This window comes from Xyrauchen texanus, chromosome 22, assembly GCF_025860055.1.
Source record: "Xyrauchen texanus isolate HMW12.3.18 chromosome 22, RBS_HiC_50CHRs, whole genome shotgun sequence".
NCBI classification, from domain to species: Eukaryota; Metazoa; Chordata; class Actinopteri; order Cypriniformes; family Catostomidae; genus Xyrauchen; species Xyrauchen texanus.
In genome coordinates, this window is record NC_068297.1 from 35,411,822 (window position 1) to 35,434,404 (window position 22,583).

General features: G+C 39.8%; 1 protein-coding gene across 2 annotated transcripts in view; it reads left to right on the plus strand.

Moving 5' to 3' along the window:
• The first annotated feature begins 285 nt into the window (after positions 1-285).
• The window catches only part of kif6 (kinesin family member 6), a 482,085-nt gene continuing 459,787 nt past the window's right edge, over positions 286-22,583 (plus strand). Inside the window, exons 1-3 of one of the 2 annotated variants that reach the window (XM_052153424.1) lie at positions 286-413; positions 870-976; positions 9,372-9,446. In XM_052153424.1, the coding sequence (XP_052009384.1) occupies positions 354-413; positions 870-976; positions 9,372-9,446 (242 nt within the window). In that variant the 5' untranslated portion in view covers positions 286-353. The remainder of the gene's footprint in view (positions 414-869; positions 977-9,371; positions 9,447-22,583) is intronic. The other variant, XM_052153425.1, reaches the window with a different exon arrangement.

Sequence of the window (22,583 nt, forward strand, 5' to 3'; positions counted from 1 at the left end):
ATATTTTAATCTCCTCAAAACGAGCTTTCCTTCGGGTTTGCACTTTGCAGATGGTCCCTTCTTAGCAGCCTGCGCGTAGAGATCAATGTATTTTGTCCAATGCGAAGGAAAGATCGTTTTGAGGAAATTTATGTTGTAGCTTCTGGTGTTTTATCTGTAGTTATATGTGATAGGTGTTGTGTGTAGCAACAACGTTTAATTCACGAGTTATTGAACGCGGAAGTCCGCGAATGTGCGAATATGCGAATATAAAACCAACTTTACCTAAGTGTCACTTAGCAACCGCTGTAAACAAGGGAATGAAAAACTCAGAGAATGGAGTGATGTAAACGTGGAGCTAAACTATACAAACAATGGTAAAACAAACGATTCAAATCTTTGCCCGTGTTAAACCGACAAAGAAACCCATCTCGGTGAGTGTTTTACAATATTAAACGCCTGACAGTTACAAGTCTTACATTTGTGTACCGTTGATATAGTTACGGCACTCGTATGGCTTCGTAGCCTCCCCCCATTTTATGTGGTTTGTTGTGTCTGATTGCAAGCAATGCTTAAATAGTTAACATTCATAGAGAAGTTATTGTATGTGTTTTCTCTGAAAGCTTTGGTGATGCCATATCTTGAAATCATTGTCTCCAAAAACTATTGAAAAGGCTCTACCACATTATTATTTTCCCCCAATTATGGGCCACAGAAGAAAATAAGTGAGATTTTAGTTAGGCCTACAACCATTCTAACACTTCTAAAGATAGAGCTACACACCCCTCATTTGCAGCAGACTTACTGCATGCATCACTGTTCTTGTTATTCACATTTATATGGTCAAGCGCTTTAATTCGTTTTGCCATGTTTAAACTTCTTCTTGGCAGGTGTACACTGTAGACTGTGAGGAGCAGGGTGGCAGTTTGGAGTTTGGAGTTCCCAGAGACTTGGCAGATGGTTTTATCAACAACAAGAGGGAGAACTACAAATTCAGGTGATGTGGAATAGCGTTAAAGAGAGCCTAATACTTAGTTTAAGATACTTGATGAAGAGTATTTTTCTCTCTATGCAGGGTTGGCACTTGTTCTCATGTCATTCTGACATGAGACCCATGCAGCATATTCAGGACAGTTTAGTTCTCCGTTCTGCTCGCCCTTCTCATTTAAAATTTGATTGTCCTTGTAATAAGGGCTCTGTAAGTCACTTTGGATAAAAGCGTCTGCCAAATGCATAAATGTAAATGTCGGCTAGTATATTGGATAAGCTGTCTACCCACCAAAAAAAAAGTATCTTTACCTGCTGAAAGCCAAACACTGAAGGGATGATAATAGTACTGTACAGGCAAAGTTAATCTTATCACAAAATGAAATATGCCCAGGCCAGTGGCTAATATACATCCAATGCTTACATTTTGAAATTACTTGGTTTATTGGAGAATAGTTCTAACAGGTAGTCATGTGATAAAAGCATTAATTGTTTTGTATTTTATGTCAGGGAACTGAAAGTAGGACCCAAATACAGGATAACAATCAATGGGCTTTATTTAAAATTATACAAAAATGCAAAAAAACACTTGAGGGGGAAAAACAACAATAACGAGAATAACCAAAATAAGTAATAAACAAAAACAGGTACCAGACCGACCAAGGAGAAACCTGAACCAACTGGAGACACGGACATACAAAACAATCTGGTAAAAACAATAGTCTAGAAGGCACAATGGCTGCTTGTTTCCAATCTTTGACCACAGCAGAATGAGAAATGTTTTTAAAAGTTGCGCTTGCACATCTCTTAAAATGTGGTGCACATCGCCGGAAGCGCATCAAAAAGATCAAAGACGTCCATATAGGTGCATGTTTACAAAAGTCTAACAATAACTCTTTACATTGTGTCTTTTAAAAATCCAGATAGGCACATACATAGGTGTCCTGTGTAAGTGTCCTTTGGGTGAATGTCTCATGACAAGCCCTCTCTCCTCTTCACTTGTGATTGACTCAGTGGGCAGGGCCAAGGATGCATTGAGGAAAAATAGGCGTTGATGTCTTGCTAAAGAGGCAGTTATATGCAGATGTGTTTGGTCCTCATGACGTCACAAGTTCCACAAATTCCAAACAGGCCATTTCTGGAGCTTGGTTTAAATAAATGCTATTTTTCTATTAAGGAGGATGTTTTCAGTTCTGAAACATACAGTATGTTTTTATAGTACAATGACCACATGTCAAAAGATCAAGGAAAATTGTATTCCTCATGTCATGACCCCTTGAAAGAAGTTGTCCCAGATATTCAGAGTCTCCAGAGCCTGTCCACTAGGCAGGGCTCATCAAACCCTCAAATTCACAGTTCCAAGTGCCAGTAATGAGCACAAAAATGTTTACCAACCGTGGTTGCGTGGGTGAGAAACTGATCAATATTTAAGTCCTTTTTTTTACTATAAATTCTCCTCCCTGTTCAGTCAATTTCCATTTTACTCTCACATTCTCATTCTTCTGTTTTCGGCGATTCACATCATTCTTGTATAAGGGGAGAATATTTTATTCTTTACTTAAAATTGTATCTGTTTCTCACCCACACCTGTCATATCGTGTTTGAACTCATGGATTTAACCACTGGAGTCATATGGATTATCTTGGATATCTTAATTTGTGTTCTGCAGAAGAAAGAATGTCATACGCATCTGGGATGACTTGAGGGTGAGTAAATGATGAGAGAATTTGAATTTTGGGGTGAACTATCCCTATAAAAGTTTATTCCCATTCTTATGTCATATATCCTGGTACACTTTTTTTATCACAAAGAAAGACATTCCATACTAATGATAGCAACTCTGGTCAACTGGAACATTTACTAATCATGTTAATTAGCAGCAGACACAGCTGACAATATTAATACAGTATATAATATTTCGTTATATACAACAGTTAGTTCCAGTCCTTGAATCTGATTGGATGAGAGACGTTCCATGAGCACTGATGAGGTCTGACACTATCAGCACTCGGATGCTTCACTGTGTGTTTATCACTCTGCTTGTGTTCATGCCATTCTAAACAAAAGTGTAAGAGCAGTGCAGATCTGTTAAGAGCTAAGCTAAGCTATTGGTATATTTTTTTTACATTACATATGTTAGCCAGCAGGTGGTGGCAAAAGATAATTTTATGTGTAATATGAGCCAGTTAGGTGACGTGAAGTGAAGCCGCTTCAGCCGTTTACATTCAACAGATCTTCGTGATCTTTATATATATATATATATATATATATATATATATATATATATATATATATATAAAAAGAGTACGTTTTCTCGAAAAGAGTGGTGCAAACAAAAAACGTCTTTTTCAAGATGCCTTTTTGTTTGTGTATGTTTCCTGGTTGCGATTGTTACCTCTCCGCTTCCCACGGCCACTATCGCTTCCTCTCGTGTTAGGGACAGCTCTTGTGGATGGGTCACGCTCTCGCTGCGAGGGTCGCGACTTTCTCTCGTAAGAGGGAAAGCCACTCCAGCAACTCCCCGACTCGGTCCCTCTACCCACGGGTATGAGGTGGGGTCGGTTAGCACTGGGGGCGATTTGGGGACTTCAATGGGAGGTTCTCCGCTGGGAAACCCCCCATGGATCTCCCATTCCCCATCATGCTCGTTTGCCCCAGCGAGTTCGCGATGTGACCGTTTACTGCCCGGACCCGGACCCGGATTGCATGCTCGTCCTCTCTCACTATCCTCGACGGTGGGGATGCCAGGGGGTGCTCTGCGACTCCCCAGGTCGGTAAGGCGATCACGGTGAACTTGTGCCCGCAGAACGCCGCCATTTCGCGGTGCCGTCCGAGATTCCAGTCCAGGGCCCGTGGGTTTACGTCGTCACTCACGACCGAGCCTACAGTGCCACTGGACAGGCCACCTCCACCCTGCACGCCATGGCTCTCCTGCAAGTGCACCAAGCTGTGGCCCTCAAAGAACTGCACGAGGGTAGTTCTGACCTGAGATTTATGCAGGAACTGCGCTCAGTGAACGGTCTCTCCCTCCGAGCGATGATGGTCACTGCGTGGACTCTCGGCCAGGCGATGTCCACCTTAGTGGTCCAGGAGCGCCACCTTTGGCCCAACAATTCAGCGGAACCATAGAGGATTTCGCCCAGCAATCCTCAGTGGTTAAAAGGCAGACAGGGACCATTCAACACATCCTTTCTCAGTGCGACACAATGCCTCGCACCCTTCTGTTTGTCATCAAGGACGTCCCCCTGTGGCAGCAACACTGGCTCCGCCACAGCCCGCCCCAGTAGACTGGCCCCGGTGTCTAGCCACCTGCAGAAAGGAGATGCCACCCATCTTATGGCCGGTCACCAAGAACGGCTTCAAAGCGTTCCCTGAGACGGTCAGTCCAGGAAGTAGGAGACCCGCTACACAGGAGCTGGTAAGAGCACCACTCCTTCCCCCAGTGGAGGGCCAGGTGGAGATTCTTTATTTTCCTTTTCTTACCTCACCACATGCCCTAAGGGCCGCGGTACCCACATTCTAAGAAAAAAGCGGTCTTCTCATTTCCTGGGCCTCACAGTCGGTGTCCCTGGCTGTCGTTATCACGACCACCGGGTACCGTTTCTCTCTCTGGCAGGCATGACGCCTCGGAGGCGGGCCTCCCGCCCCTGTGCGCCCAGCTGTGGCAGAAATCAGCCCCTGATGTGATGGTCTCCACAGGCTACGAGGACATCCTGGGAGCGGTCACAAGGAGCCAGGTAAGTGCTTTGATGTCTCTAGATTTAGCACCTAGGGCTCCGCCCCGTCACGAGGCCCCGTCCGCTTGGACGTCCGCCGCTGTAGTTCCCTTAGTCCCTCTCGCGCGGAGTTTGGGGGCGTGGCTCGCACTCCCCAACCCGTTGCGTTGGTTGATCAGGACCGTCCGACTCGGCTACGTGATTAAATTCGTCAGGCCCCCGCCCAGGTTCAACGGCATCCGCTCCACTGCGGTGAGAGACGAGTACGCCGCTGCCTTGCGCGCGGAGATCGCCTCCCTTCTATGAAAGTATCCGATAGAGCCTGTCCCTCCAGCCGAGGTGAAGAAGGGGTTTTACAGCCCCTACTTCATCGTACCCTAAAAAGGCAGCGGGTTGCGGCCAATCCTAGACCTGCGAGTTCTGAACCGGGCTCTGCACACAGACTCCCATCAAGATGCTCACGCAGAAAGGCATTTTAGCGAGCGTCCAGCATCAGGATTTGTTTGTGGCGGTAGACCTGAAGGACGCGTACTTCCATGTCTTGATTCTTCCTGGACACAGACCCTTTCTCCGGTTTGCCTTCGAGGGTCAGGCATAAAGTCCTCCCCTTCGGCCTGTCCTTGGCCCCTCGTGCCTTTACAAAAGTCGCAGAGGCAGCCCTTGTCACGCTAAGGGAATTGGGCATCCGCATCCTCAACTATCTCGATGACTTGCTAATCCTAGCTCACTCGTGGGACATGTTGTGTGCACATAGGGACCTGATGCTCAGGCACCTCAGCCGCTTGGGGCTTCGGGGCAACTGGGAATAGAGCAAGCTCACCCCGGTTCAGAGCATCTCTTTTCTCGTTATGGAGTTAGACTCGCTCTCAATGATGGCGCGCCTCACCAACGAGCACGCGCGGTCAGTGCTGGACTGCCTGCATGCGTTCAGACAGAACACGTTGGTCACACTGAAATCCTTTTAGAGGATCCTGGGCATATGGCATCCTCAGCGACGGTCATGCCGCTTGGGTTGATGCATATGAGACCACTTCAGCACTAGCTACAGGCCCGAATCGAGTGACGAGCATGGCACCACGGCACACACTGCGTCCTCGTCACGCAGACTTGTCGCCGTCATGGCTGGGGCACCATGTGCAATGGGCACTCAGTCGTCGGCCCTTGGACTGGCCCGCGACTGTGTTGGCTACTTGCCCTGAGGAGGCTATTGACGTTGATCCGTGGCAAGCATGTTTTGATCCGGACAGACAACACAGCGACGATTGCGTACAACAGACACCAAGGCGACCTACACTGTCGTTGAATGTCACAACTCGCCCGTCGTCTCCTCCTTTGGAGTCCGCATTGGCTTAAGTCGCTGTGAACCACCTACATCCACGGATTTAGATCTCAGACATCATGCTCCTCGCAACAGCAACCCCAAAACCCCGGTAAATTCCCCTGAGGAAGGACCTTCTTCCTCAGGGACGGGGCACCATCTGGCACCCATGACCAGACCTCTGGAATCTTCATGTCTGGCCTTTGGACAGGACGCGGAAGACTTAAGTGGCCTACCACCCATGGTAGTAGACACGATCACTCTGAAGTTGCATCTGTTTTGCTCTGGAGGTGAAGACCCCCAGAGATGCGCAGTAGGGTCAGTGCTTTCCTTTCTGCAGGCTGTCCCCCTCCAAGTTGAAAGTGTAAGTAGCCGCTATATCGGCACATCACGATGCAGTGGACGGTAAGTATTAGGGAAGCACGATTTGATCATCAGGTTCCTGAGAGGCGCGAGGAGGTTAACCCCCCCAGGCCGCGCCTCGTGGGACCTCTCCGTGGTCCTTAGGGGAGCTCCCTTCGACCCCCTTGAGTCAGCAAAGCTCAAGCCGCTCTCTCTGAAGACCGCCCTCCTGATGGTACTCACCTCCATCAAGAGGCTAGGGGACTTGCATGCGTTTTCTGTCAGCGAACTGTGCCTAGAGTTTGGTCCGGCTTACTCTCACGTCATCCTGAGACCCAGACCGGGCTACATGCCCAAGGTTCCCATGACCCCTTTCAGGGATAAGGTGGTGAACCTGCAAGCGCTACTGTGTCCAGTGCACGCTCTTCGCATCTACTTGGATCGCACGCAGAGATTTAGAAGCTCCGAGCAGCCCTTTGTCTGCTTCGGTGGACAGCGGAAGGGAAGCGCTTAATCACAGCAGTGCTGATGTAGGGCCATATCTCAGTCTTGCCCATGTGATATTGCTTCATTATTCACTTTCAGGGTCATTCTATGAAGTTAGTACCTTTTCCAATTTTTTTTATTATTTTAAGGATTCTATCAGACAAATCATGTGTTTAAGTGCTAATAAATAGCATAGTGCCATCACAAGCTTAATTAATACATTTTGATATGTTGAAATAAATTCTGTATGTTTTCATAAAGGTAATAGACTTGACAGTACATGGTTGACAGTTTTACAGTTTATATATGATGGTAACAAGGTTGATGCATAACCTGAGGACATGCCTGTTTTATAATATTTAATAATACAATGTCAAATAATTAATAAATGTTCCTAAATATGGCAAGGTGTTGCTTGAATTTACTGTAGTTTCAGCCTTTCTGTTTGAATAATTTGTTTGTTTTACCCAAAATTTTTTTTCACCAGAGGCAAGAATTTTCATGTACATCATATCCTGTTGTTTACTTAAGTTCATGGTATAGGCATTCTGCACCCCCTACTCTGTGTTTTTATGTTTTTTATAATAATTTATTTGTTATTACTATTTAATTATAGTAATTTTTCTTCTTGCCCTGCACAATAACAGCATAATGCAAAAATTATTAACATAAAAAAGGGCTGATTTTACTTAAGTACCATGGGCAGGTTGTTAAAGGGATAGTTCTCTTATCATTTAATCACCCTCATGCCATCCCAGATGTGTATGACTTTCTTCTGTTGAACAAAGGTTTTTAGAAGATAATTTCAGCTCTGTAGGTCATTTACATGTAAGTGAATGGTGGCCAGACCTTTTAAGCTCCAAAAAGCAGATAAAGGCAACACTGAATTAATCCATTTGACTCGATTTGATTGCTTCAGATGACATTGACCACATTTACATGCACTTAAGAAATTGGTTTATTACATGGTTTTTGCAGAAAGCGACATTCTGAAACGTCATGTAAACAAGAACGCTGATTTTCTTACTCCGTTTAAGGGATTAATATAATTAGGTATTTAAAGTACATGAAGTATCTGAAAGTAATTATGTTCTATATAATTATTTTGTATGGAAATACTAGCGAGTTAGTTGAGAGTGCATGTACACAGAGTGAGAGAAAGTGAAGGCATTGTGAAGGCCTATATAGCACATAAAGAACATTATAATGAAAATGCGCTAGATTTAAATGGCATTTTTGGTTTTATTTTTCTGTCAAAATAACATTTGGAATTATCAATTGTCAATATCTTTACAATTTTGTAAATTATTCAAAATCTAAAAAAAGCATCCTATAACAGTAGAGATGTTTACATTAAAAGAAAACACAGGTATGTCAGCTTAGTCTTAATATTTTCTAAAATACTCAACATTTGAATATGTCTGACATTGGGATCCATTAAAGCACATTATAGCACATATGTAAGATTGACAACAAGCGTTTGAAATGGGTACTGTAGTCCAAATTCAAAATATAGGAGAGTTGTTTGCCCCGCCCCAGACTTGAAGCTCATGCAGGTTGCCAGAATATTGACACATAATTTTATGATGGCTTTAAGCTGTCTCCGTCTTCCCAAGGCATCTCCAATATTTATCCTTGTTTTACCATGCCTCTGGTCATGGTGCTTTTTAGATGGATGGCGAGGTTTTTTAGGTCGGGTGGAATCTGTTATCGCTGATCCAGTTTGTTTGCTGGCTTCCTTGACTGCAGCATGCAGTGTTGCCTGCAAATATGTTCAAATCTGGCAACCTGGTGGTGTCGAAATACTATTGGTAAGTGGGCAGTGGGCGGGATCACACAGGCCAAAACATAAACAGAAATTCCATCCCAGAATGGAAACTTCAAAGTAAAGCTGTAGCATTGTTATATGAGAAGTTAGTATTTCAACTTAGCATGTTTCCAAATTCCTTGAATGACATTTATGGTCATTTTATGATTTAGTCCAGTAAAACTACTGGACATATAGCACCTTTAACATTCAAAAATCGTCAAACTTGACTTTTGTTTGATAATTTTTACAAGTTCATCTGATGTTAACAAATTCATATTGTAATAAATTCCTTTTTAACTGAATTTGTCTATTTTTTCACCAAAGTGGAATGTTAGTTTTACAGAATGGCAAATATACATTTGCATAAAATATATTTGCAGTGATGACTTGGGGGAAAAATTTTAATATTTTCTATTGCAGTATAGGATGAGTGACAAATCAGCCGCCATAGGTGAACAGCTGTTCACCGCTTTATATGACATGACTTTGTTTGAAAAACTCACCTTTCTTTGAAAATAATTCAGCCACAACCCTGACACAGAGAAATTTAAAAAATAAGCTTCCTTTTGATTTTCCTCAGGTTTGTGACTAAACTTTAGTCACAGACAAATTTAATTTGTCTGTAGAGGACCTCTTATGATTAATATATATATATATATATATATATATATATATATATATATATATATATATATATATATATATATATATATATGTTTTTTTTTTACTACAGGTTTCAAAAGATTTTTGACCAAACAGCCAGTCAAGAGGAAATCTTTGATGCCATTGCAAAGCCTGTAGCTGATAAGTGAGTTACATTCCCCTCCCCCCAGTTTCTGTTCTCTTTGTTGTTAATGAATCTTATATAATTATAACAACACTTGTGCTCTGTTACATAATCAACACTGATTTAGGATTTACCACACTTGATGGCAAGCTGCTTTGATATAAATAGTAGCCTGAAATTTTTTGTTTTTTTGTTTTTACACTTAGGCCATACTTTAAAATGTAAAACAATTAATTAACATTAGACAACAAAATATCAAAGCAAGTGGCATTTAATATTTTAAAGATTGTGCAAGCATACTTTTCAAGATAAACATTTCACAAAAACAAAGCATTTGGACTCTGGTTGAGAGCTTTCTGGTTGTCCAATATTAGTGGTACACTTGTATGGTGACGAACCATACATGTGGTTACTCTGCAAGAACTGTTCTGTGAATTAACTGAAAAAATGTGGAACACAGGATATCCTTAGAAAAGTTTATTCACCCTTATTAATGCAGAGGGTAATGCACAGCACTACAGCAAATCACACAGCTTGCTGAGGAGAGGTGTGCTATTACTTTTCCAAGTGACCTGACTTTTTGTAAATTATTTTGTAAATTAATTTGTAAAATCCCATGAATTGGGAGTTGGTTTCCTTTGAGTTGGGCCACTAAGCAACTGGCTTAACCACCCAGAACACCCTAGCAACCATTTATCAATATGTTCATATCAGACCATTTTAGCAATGTTATAGCAGAGCTATTCAGTTCTGTTTTTTGGAAGGCCATGTTTGCATAGTTTACTTCATACCATGCTGTTACGCACATGCCTGTAATTGCCAAGTAACCTTGAAAATAGATCTTAGAGGTAGACCGATATATCAGATTTAATGATTTATTAATGCTGATATTTGCTTTTTGGAACTGTCGGTTATTAGCAAAAATATATAACAGTAGTTGCTCATAGTTATAATCTGGTTAATCTGCGTTATGCACCAAATCTAAATTTATTTCTGGTTATTGGGATTTTGGTTGCACAACAAAATGCATTTGGGATTTTATTAATGTTGGACTTTTGTAGTCATAGTAAGGAAAGACTGGGAATGTTTTGTTTTGTTTTACATTCTATAAATACATTTTAAAAACTATCATCTGATTAATCGATTATCAGCCTTTTCCACCAATTTAGTTATAAGTATCTGTAAAATCCATCTACCTCTAATTCAGTATGTTAATAGTGCATCAGCAAATGTTCTAATGGACGGCGATACGTATGGGCTGAAATATGTGCCACCAGAAACTGAATTTGAACCATTTATATTTGAATTTGAATGGCTAAACTTGAATAATTGCATTGAAAAACTGAATTTGAATTACATCATTTGAAATTGTATTGTTTAATTAAAATTGAATTTATTCAAAAACTGAATCTGAATTGTATCATTTGAAATTGAATTTATTCGTTTGGAACTGAAGTCCAATAAAATTTGATCCTCACTGAAAATTAAACTCTCTATATATCTTCACATTCACTTCTCACAATTCAGATTCAGTTCTCAAATTCAATTTCAAGTTACTGAGACAGACATCCGGGTAGTTGGAGGATGAAGGAAGAGCAATCGAGCGCAGATCGATAGATAGCGTTCATTGGCGCACAGGACTCCTCTTGGGCCAATCAGCACCAATGTTTTGGAGCACAGTACGTTACCCGCCATGAAACTATGGAATTACGATTGTGTCAATAATAATGAATGTAACTTTATAAAACTGAACGTAACTTTTTCAGAAACTATTAAAAATATTCCATTACAAAAGAAGAAAAACACAATTCAAATGAAAAAAATGAACTCAGTCGCACGAATTTAACAGGCTCTTCAAATATGCTTCATTTTTTGTTAATGTTTTTCAAAGATTCGTTTTCGCAAATCGTGGATTCTGAATACATTGCCACAGATTTCGCTTACGCTTCGCAGTTTTTCGTTTGCTGTTTTGAGACAAACCTCTTGTGGGGGTGGGCTTAACAGTGATCTACTCTGATTGGATAGTGAGCTTTTGATGGACAGGTGCTCTCTGACCCGGATGTACAGACGTCACTCAGTGGCGCGCATATTAGAAAGCTCTCGCGGTGATTTGTAGTTATGCAATACGTCGTGCTTTGTTGTATTACTTACTAACAATATGTAAATAATATTTGACCTATAATTATATAATTTAATATTATATGAGACCTTCGATCAGTCTGTAAAGATGAGCTCTCAGGAGAGACACGGAGCGGCATCATCTTCCTCCTCTTGTCCTTCAAGGCAGCTTGAAGTAAGTTCGTGTTACTGAAGTAACCAATAACATCGATAAAACTTTTATTCATGTAATGTTACAGTGTGCAACAGTTCTGGCTTTATTTTGCAAATTTATTGTTGTATTGTAAATGCATGCTAAATAAAATGTTGCTGTTTTGTCATTGTCATGACTGCAAAACTGAAACCTGGCCATATCTTGGTCCACTGTTTGACTCTGCCCCGACTGCTGAACGGACTGCTGCTGACCCTGCCTTGTGCTGGTATTCCCGAGCGACTGGTTAAGAATTTCAAGGTTGTTATGTACAGATGCAGCATCTGCACCAAGATTTCTGCCTTGCTGTAGAATAAAGACCAGTTTGATATCTGCACTGTCTACATTGACACGTCCTTGAATATAATAACTGTGCAAAAGAGCAAACAATCAAACTACATAACATCATGACATGGCATCAGTGCATTGCAAACTTGTGAATGACAATATAAAAATTATTAAAAAATATATAAAATTATGATATTTTATATGTGTTTATCAAAACATTGTGAATAAATATAATAAAATATATGCAATATTCCACCACTGTGTTGAAATTTAGAGTGTTTTCTGTAAAATTAGAAAATTGTATCGATGTTATTGGTTACTTCAGTAACACGAACTTACTTCAAGCTGCCTTGAAGGACAAGAGGAGGAGGAGTGGAGCATTTGTTTAATAAGCAAGGTCTTTTATTCAGATATTCAGAATTTCTTTCTGAATACCAAATACCAGTAACCCCAAAAGAATTTGCTACAGTAATGGGTGCTATTCCCTCTGGTTTATGTATGCTTTTTAAAAACCGTAATTACTTCACCCCAGTATCTACTGCATCCTTTCCTAAACCTTGTGATACTGTTGGTCGAATCTGTTTTTCAGAGTCGAAAGCTAAAAACTATAAGATCTTTATTTCTTAAGGATTTGATTTCTGTTCCACCTGTTATTTCCTTTTGGAATAATTTGTTTGGTAACCTTAATTGGAAAAAATCTGGTCTTTACAGCAGAAATTCATTCTCACAAATAAAGTGAAAGAAATTTCCTTTAAGTTGATACACAGGTTTTATACAAAGATTTAAATCTGACATTGAGCTAACATGCTCTTTTTGTGTGAATTCTGATGAAACAGTGGTTCATTTATTTTGGTCGTGTCATTACACTCAGAAGCTCTGGAATGAAATTGATGTTTTTATCAAGTGTAAGATTTTGCCAGGCTTCTCAATACATATGACAAACATTATATTTGGGTATTTTGATTCAGACCCCACAAACGAAAATGTCTGTTTTGTTATTAATTTAATTATTTTCTTAAGCAAATTCTATATTCACAAATGCAAATTTTTAAACTGTAAACCTATCTTCTCTGTCTTCTTAAAAGAAATAGAAAATTATCTAAATTTGATTTCAGTATCTACTAATAAGAAAGCCATAAGGACTGTTAGAATCTGCATTGCATTTGATCTCTTCATGTGAACATTTTTGTGTGATGTAATGCCCTACCTCTTCTTTTATTGTTATATACATTATTATTATTATCTTTTTTTTAATTATTATTATTTTTTCTATTTATTTTTGTCTTCTTTATTGTTTTGGTTGATATTATGTGATGTACGTATGCTTTCTCTTTTGTATGTTCCTGTTCTTTGCATTAAAAAAACATATATATATATATATTTTTTTTAAATAAATAAGAGGAAGATGATGCCGCCCCATGTCTCTCCTGAAAGCTCATCTTTACAGACTGATCGAAGACGATTATTAGACGATCGAAGGTCTCATATAATATTAAATTATATAATTATAGGTCAAATATTATTTACATATTGTTAGTAAGTAATACAACAAAGCACGACGTATTGCATAACTACAAATCACCGCGAGAGCTTTCTAATATGCGCGCCACTGAGTGACGTCTGTACATCCGGGTCAGAGAGCACCTGTCCATCAAAAGCTCACTAATCAGAGTAGATCACTGTTAAGCCCACCCCCACGAGAGGTTTGTCTCAAAACAGCAAACGAAAAACTGCGAAGCGTAAGCGAAATCTGTGGCAATGTATTCAGAATCCACGATTTGCGAAAACGAATCTTTGAAAAACATTAACAAAAAATGAAGCATATTTGAAGAGCCTGTTAAATTCGTGCGACTGAGTTCATTTTTTTTTTTCATTTGAATTGTGTTTTTCTTCTTTTGTAATGGAATATTTTTGATAGTTTCTGAAAAAGTTACGTTCAGTTTTATAAAGTTACATTCATTATTATTGACACAATCGTAATTCCATAGTTTCATGGCGGGTAACGTACTGTGCTCCAAAACATTGGTGCTGATTGGCCCAAGAGGAGTCCTGTGCGCCAATGAACGCTATCTATCGATCTGCGCTCGATTGCTCTTCCTTCATCCTCCAACTACCCGGATGTCTGTCTCAGTAACTTGAAATTGAATTTGAGAACTGAATCTGAATTGTGAGAAGTGAATGTGAAGATATATAGAGAGTTTAATTTTCAGTGAGGATCAAATTTTATTGGACTTCAGTTCCAAACGAATAAATTCAATTTCAAATGATACAATTCAGATTCAGTTTTTGAATAAATTCAATTTTAATTAAACAATACAATTTCAAATGATGTGATTCAAATTCAGTTTTTCAATGCAATTATTCAAGTTTAGCCATCCAAATTCAAATATAATGGTTCAAATTCAGTTTCTGGTGGCACATATTTCAGCCCATAGATACGCCTCTATCCACTTACACTCACCTAAAGGATTATTAGGAACACCTGTTCAATTTCTCATTAATGCAATTATCTAATCAACCAATCACATGGCAGTTGCTTCAGTGCATTTAGGGGTGTGGTCCTGGTCAAGACAATCTCCTGAACTCCAAACTGAATGTCAGAATGGGAAAGAAAGGTGATTTAAGCAATTTTGAGCGTGGCATGGTTGTTGGTGCCAGACGGGCCTGTCTGAGTATTTCACAATCTGCTCAGTTACTGGGATTTTCACGCACAACCATTTCTAGGGTTTACAAAGAATGGTGTGAAAAGGGAAAAACATCCAGTATGCGGCAGTCCTGTGGGCTGAAAATGCCTTGTTGATGCTAGAGGTCAGAGGAGAATGGGCCGACTGATTCAAGCTGATAGAAGAGCAACTTTGCCTGAAATAACCACTCGTTACAACCGAGGTATGCAGCAAAGCATTTGTGAAGCCACAACACGCACAACCTTGAGGCGGATGGGCTACAACAGCAGAAGACCCCACCAGGTACCACTCATCTCCACTACAAATAGGAAAAAGAGGCTACAATTTGCAAGAGCTCACCAAAATTGGACAGTTGAAGACTGGAAAAATGTTGCCTGGTCTGATGAGTCTCGATTTCTGTTGAGACGTACAGATGGTAGAGTCAGGATTTGGCATAAACAGAATGAGAACATAGATCCATCATGCCTTGTTACCACTGTGCACGCTGGTGGTGGTGGTGTAATGGTGTGGGGGATGTTTTCTTGGCACACTTTAGGCCCCTTAGTGCCAATTGGGCATCGTTTAAATGCCACGGCCTACCTGAGCATTGTTTCTGACCATGTCCATCCCTTTATGGCCACCATGTACCCATCCTCTGATGGCTACTTCCAGCAGGATAATGCACCATGTCACAAAGCTCGAATCATTTCAAATTGGTTTCTTGAACATGACAATGAGTTCACTGTACTAAAATGGCCCCCACAGTCACCAGATCTCAACCCAATAGAGCATCTTTGGGATGTGGTGGAACGGGAGCTTCGTGCCCTGGATGTGCATCCCACAAATCTCCATCAACTGCAAATCTCCATCAACTGCAAGATGCTATCCTATCAATATGGGCCAACATTTCTAAAGAATGCTTTCAGCACCTTGTTGAATCAATGCCACGTAGAATTAAGGCAGTTCTGAAGGCGAAAGGGGGTCAAACACAGTATTAGTATGGTGTTCCTAATAATCCTTTAGGTGAGTGTATAAACCCATGAAAGTGCTTAGATATGAATTCTGAAAAAACAAACAAATAAAATGACATTCAGTATCTCATGTTGAACAAAGCAGGGATATATTGAACCGATACTTTGATTGGTATCGGCTCCGATAAACTCCGAAGTTTTTTGATGGATCGGTTATCGGTCCGACTATCCCGATCCAAATCTGATAACATGTGTTAGTCATGTTTGTTACTGTCAAGCTCCAAAAATGACTTAAAAGAACCATAAAGGCACCATTAAAGTAGTCCATATGACTTGTGCATTTTATTCAAAGCCACTTGAAGACATGCCATAGCTCTGTGAAAAGGCTGTTTAATAAGTAAATATATAGAATTCATGCACAGCGCATTAGTAAATGGTGTGGCTCTGTTGACACATATATAGCAAGCACATGATTTTAATGTGAGTGGCACACAAGAACGAAATCTCTGATGTGGAAGCTCAATAGTTCGGTTAATTTGTAACATGCATTGAGAACAGCACATCAGGACCATTTCACCAGATTTGGAATAAGAAGCTAATTAAACTACTGAATTACTGTATGTACTACTGTATGTACTAGCCCACATACATACACTAACTTCCAAAGTGTTCAGACGGTCAAAATAAAAGCCTGAGCGTTTTAAAATTAAATGCATGATTGAAATAGATACTATTGCATTATAAAATTCTAAGGGTCAATAATAATAATAATAATAACTTTATTAAAAAATAAAATTATTATTTTGTATTATTATTATCATTGTTATTTGTTTACAAATTACAACAATGTTTAAGTTGACTGTGTTCCAAAAATAACCGTGTGAATGAAAAGTGGACTAATTTTACAACTAAAGTGAAAAAAAAAAAGAGATATCTGAATCCAGATACAAGTTGAAAAAATTGGGCAAAACTTCTAACTTTCACTGGAATTACTGTTAATTTTGCTGCTACATTATCCAGTAGACTAGTTAACAAAGTTTTTCTTAATAGGCTATACATTTAAATTTAAATAATGTGTTGTTAAAGGTTTCTTTACATATAAAAGAACCTCTTAATTAGTATCACAGAGTGAGATATTGATATTCTAAACTAATTATGAAAAAACAACACTGGTCCATGATCGGCTGATACAGAGATATCTGGTATTGGAATCGGATCGGAAAAGAAAAAGTGATAATGGTGCATTCCTAGAACAAAGTGTTAAAACTACAAACTAGTTAATGATTCCTTTTGACCAAATTTCATTATGTTTTGCCCATACTTTACTGTCATTAAAAAGAGTTACTTTGTAGAGTGTTCACACTTGAGTCCGCTTTTAAGATACATTCTTTAAATTATTATAATTATTATTATTAACACTATTAATATATTCCAATACATAATAATAATATACAATTGTAATATATATTTGTACTAATTTAGCAAGCAAAATTGCTGTACAGCCTTTATTTTGGCAGAAGCTTAATTATTTTATCAAGGCTTATTTTGAAGGGAGATTGTTGTTTCATTGTGTTATTAGCAGAGGTGACAGTATACATGTAGAGGTGCTATAACACCATATCATTATCTTATGTGTGTTCAAAGTACAGTATGTGTAACACAGAGAAACACAAATATGATATTTGTAAATATTAGCTCACTTATACCATAGAGTAGACAGTTATGCTTATTTAACCGTGAGATGCAGAAACCGTGATCCTGGTTAAAATATAGTTAATTGTGCAGCCTTTAATAAAAATAGAAATTGGAATTACTTAAACATTTAATAAGTTAGATTGATTATCAGAGCACAGACTAATGGCTTAAAGCTTTGAGTAAAAGCTGTGGAACTAGTGGTCATCAATGCAACAGGATGGCTAGGTCATAATCATAAATGGATTTAGTTACAAAAACATCTAGCCTGCTCCAAAAACATCCAGACAATGTATACAAGTTAGTGCTGTAAATAAATTCTGCTTGTTGCAAAAATCCTATGACTTTTGTTATAAAACAGCCCTTCTTTTGTAGCATCATGGTGGCAAGTTTTACAAGCATGACTCATCAGAAAAAATGTCTGAATGTCTTTTTGCTGAATATCTTTAGGCTGAATGTCTGATTGTCCACTTTGACAATTTGTTTGTATATTACAAGGCCAAAGCCTTGTCACAAAACAGCAGCTCTGGTGACACTAACTTCCAAACCTCAGGTACCATGACACTACGAAGAACAGGCCATTAACAAACAGCTCTTTCTCCATGCAAAGTATACATTTAAAGAAATTATTTTTTTTTTAAATACCCTCTCGTATTTTTCAGGAATTCAATTTAGATTGTGCTAAGATCCACCCTTAATGTGGGTAGAAGGCCTTTAATTACCATGACAACATAGGATATGGACTTCATAGTGATCCAACACATAAATAAAAACAAAGTACTGTATAGGGCCAGTTGCATAAAACTTTTTAGGCTAGTCTTACTAGTTAGTGGTCTAAAATTTTAGTCTAAACTTTTTCAGTCAGTTGCATAAAAACGTAAGGCGGTCACATATTGGAAGAGAAGCGCCACGCCTCGTCACATCTGGGATGCAGCACAGGTATCAAACACAGGGCATGTTGATGCGCTTCAGGTGGCAGACAGTACACACAAATGTTACCAAGGTTTTTCCCTTCTTCAAAAATAAAGAACGCCAGAGTAAACTCTAGAGTTCTCCTTCTTCCCGCTTACAGGCAGAAACTGAAACAGGAAGCACCCACCCTCAGAACGATCCAGTGCTGGTCAGACCAATCAGATTCTATGCTACAAGACCGTTTGATCACGTGGTTCCGGTCTGCCTCTAATGACGACATTGAGGTCTACGCTGATACCGTAACGGGTTTCATCAGAAAGTGCATAGACGATGTAGTGCCGACCAAAACATTACAGATCTACCCTAACCAGAAATCGAGGCTGTGTCATCAGAGCGTGAGTGAACCAACTGGCTTGTGTTTTTTTGGACATTTTCATTCTTCCCTCTCCTCGTCTGTGGTCCCCACATGCTTTAAAACATCCGCCATTGTGCCTGTACCAAAGCAACTCAAAATCACTTGCTTAAATGACTGGTGTCCTGTTGCTCTGACACCCATCATCATCAAATGCTTTGAGAGGCTAATCAGAGATTACATCTGCTTTGTGCAGCCTGCCTCACTGCAGTTTGCTTACAGCAACAACCGCTCCACTGATGATGCCATTGCATCTACACTACACACTGATCTCTCTCCCACCTGGAAAAAAGGAACACATATGTGAGAAGGCTGTTTTGTGGACTACAGCTCAGCATTCAACACCATAGTCCCCTCCAAGCATGATGTGAAACTCTGGGCTCTGGGCTTAAACAGCTCACTGTGCAGCTGGATCCTGGACTTCCTGTCAAGCAGACACCAGGTGGTTAGAATAGGCAGCAACATCTCCTCATCACTGACCTTCAACACTGTAGCCCCACAGGGCTTATTCTACATTATTATGTAATGAAATATATAATGGAATTAGATAAATTACAAATATCTAGATTATTTGTCTGAATAAAATTCTCCATTAAAATCATAATACAACGTCTTGTTGTACAATTTCTACTGTAAGTAATTAGACTTAATAAGTGAATTATGATTAATTCACTTATTGGTGTAATATTATTCTCATGGCTTATTGAAAATAATATCACAAGTATTTAGGTACAGCTTTGAATCTAAATCTTTTAGAAACAGGGATGAGATTATTTATCAAACTATACCACAGCCAAATTATCTATAAATTACCACAGGCAAACGTTATTGCTATTCTAAACATAAATCTAATCTAACACATAAATACATGAGACAGGTTGTTGAGAAAAGTGAAAGAATGTGAAATAAATGATCAATACTGTGCAAATTAACTTTATGGAGTCTGTTGGCAATGCCTTAAGAACCATTTAACTTTACTTGAGTCTACATCGATTTGCTATTGGATTACCCAAAGTATTTAACTAATACACCAGCACTTTGTGCCCAATATTGGAGATATTCTTGCATGTCATGGTGTTTCCTTGTGTTCTTTGTGTTTCTTGGTTCTTGGCTGTTGGTTGAAAGTCCTTTCCGTCTATGTTTTGGACCTCTATAAGATCAGATAGTTATTGTCTGTATGAATGATGAGGTTGGCTTTGAAGCGAGGCCTTCTCATGGGGAATCCGTGACTCGTAGAGAGTGAGAGGCTTCCTCTGAACTTCGAGTCCCGAGCTTTCTTGGACCTCACATGGCATGGATCTGGTTCCGAAGAGATCCAGAGTCTGAGCAGTCAGAAGAGCAGAAGAAGAAGCGCGACAGAGAAGAGAGGAGAGAAGGTGTTCTTCCTTTTTGGAAACATTTGAACTGAAATTGGCTGCATCCCCAAAGGTGACCTGCACCAATCAGAAGTGACTTTTCAGAGTCACATGGTCAACTGGGCTGTCTTTTTCTACAGTTGATTTTATGGTCCTTTGTTTCAGATTCTTTTCCAAAATTCCCGCTCAAAATAGTGCGTTTAATCGTGAACTTTATATCTTGCAAATGGTACAAGAGGCATGACATTCGTTGTCATCAGCTTTCTCTGCATAAGCCAGCAAACATTTACATACTAAACATGACATTCTTTCATGGATATTATATGTATAGGTAACAAAACATGACAATCCCTGGTTACAAATCATACTGGTTAATTAATTGGATATATAACATGGATAAAACATTACACACATTTTAAAGAGGTATATTAGTCTATAATCATTAATTTGTAAGTTATACAAGTTACCACATTACAAAGCAATTTTCAAAATTACCTAGCAAGACTTGGTATTGTATAAATCGTGGATTTAAATACATTCTGTACATTTTAGAAGGTTAAATCAGTAAAGTACTGTGGCTTTGTGTAAAATGTTCCTGGATTAACCCTCTGGGGTTGACGGATGCGCCGTCCTGCTGAATTTTTCATAATTACATCAGAAACAACTTAAAATACTCCATAATTTTGGGGCATACAGATAAGTGTAAGACATCAGAGACTATAAAGAGTCTACTTTTATTTGATTACACTCACAGTGACATCAAAACCTTTTGTAAAATTAAAAACATTAAAAGAGTGCGCTTTCAGCAGTCTATGTGTCAGCGAGCATATTTCTGAAACACGTCAAAAAAATTAACTGAAATTCAGCGAATACTTATCTCACAAACATGAAACATATGTCTAAAAAAGCTTAAAATGTCTACTTTTAAATAAAACAATTCAAATTTAAAACAAACATCTCCTGCAATGTTATCTGTATGAAACAAAGCGATGTACAATTTCTCCTGGCTCAGCTAATTATCCGTAATGTGATCACACCCACGGGCATAGGGCGCTATTCATACGGTAAGGTGATCAATGCAAATGGTAAACGCCCCCGACTGTGCGTTAAAAAGCATTAAGTTCATTCACTTTTCCACGCATTTGGAAGATGGCACGATACACAGATTAGGAAACTCCTGGATAGTGACAAAGAGTTAACATTTTTCAGAAGAAGAGCTGGACTACAATGAACATTTGCATTTTGAAGAGTGACTTGATCCAGCCGAGGATACGATTTCGGATGAGTCATTTAGTTTTACTTACATTAGTTGACATGCTATTTTATATAAACGTACATATTTTACTAGTGGGACTGTTTCCTGACTTGCCAGCCAGGATTCAGTGTTTGAAATATGACCCCTAATAAGCATGTTTAGTTACATTTAAATGCTGTGTCGGCTAAAGCAGGTATTTAAATTGTATGCTGTATGATATAAATATGATATGTAATATGGTATAAAAAATAATAGGAATGTTTAAGTCATATTTTAACTAGTGTTTATGCTGCCTCATTATCATCAACAAAGCTTGTGCTTGCAAATATCTGTTCAGGTGTAAATGTGTCAAATGTGATGTAAATATGCCCATAATTGGCACACACTTCAACAATGATTCTTGAATTACTGTGCGCATGTTGCTGTCCCTGTCATTATTGATCGCGTTCCGGGGTCCACTGCGATAGCGATCGCCTTCCTTGGGAGTCCCCCTCGGTAGCAATAGTCAGTGCGATCGCCGCGGGGCACCTGAAGAATTCACTGAATCAATGTTAGCAAATATAGCATATTTTCTAAATTGACTGAATGAACAGGCAGTGCAAGACTCTGCATATGTCTGCTAGGGAGGTGCCGTTGGCCAGTACACTTCTTGTTGAGTGTGCTCGGACCCGCAAGAGTGGGGGGGCACGGCTTGGGTGTGATAGGCCAATGTAATGGCATCCACTACCCAGAGGGAAAGCCTCTGTTTGGAGACAGCGTTCCCTTTCCGCTGTCCACCAAAGCAGACAAAGAGCTGCTCAGAACGTCTAAAGCCCTGCGTGTGTTCCAAGTAGATACGCAAAGCACGTACCGGACACAACAACGAAGGGGCTGGGCCTGCCTCCTCCCGGGGCCGCGCTTGCAGGTTCACTACCTGGTCCCTGAAAGGAGTGGTAGGATCCTTGGTGCACGTAGCCCGGTCGCGGTCTTAGGATCACGTGAGTGTCTGCCGGACCGAACTCCAGGCAGCTGTCACTGACAGAGAACGACTGGGAGCGAAGCCTCCACTCTCCACTGAGCAACTGTTGTCGTGATAGGGTGTCCGCTTCCACGTTGAGGTTTCCCGGGATGTGAGTGGCAAGCAGCGACTTGATTTGCTGCTGGCTCCAAAGGAGGAGACATGGGTGCGTTTTGACATTTGACGGGAGCGTACGCTGCCTTGGCGATTTATGTATGCTACCGTGGTGTTGCTCTCTGATCGGATCAAGACGTGTTTGCCCTGAATTAGCGGGAGAAACCTCTGCAGGGCTAAAAGTACAGCCA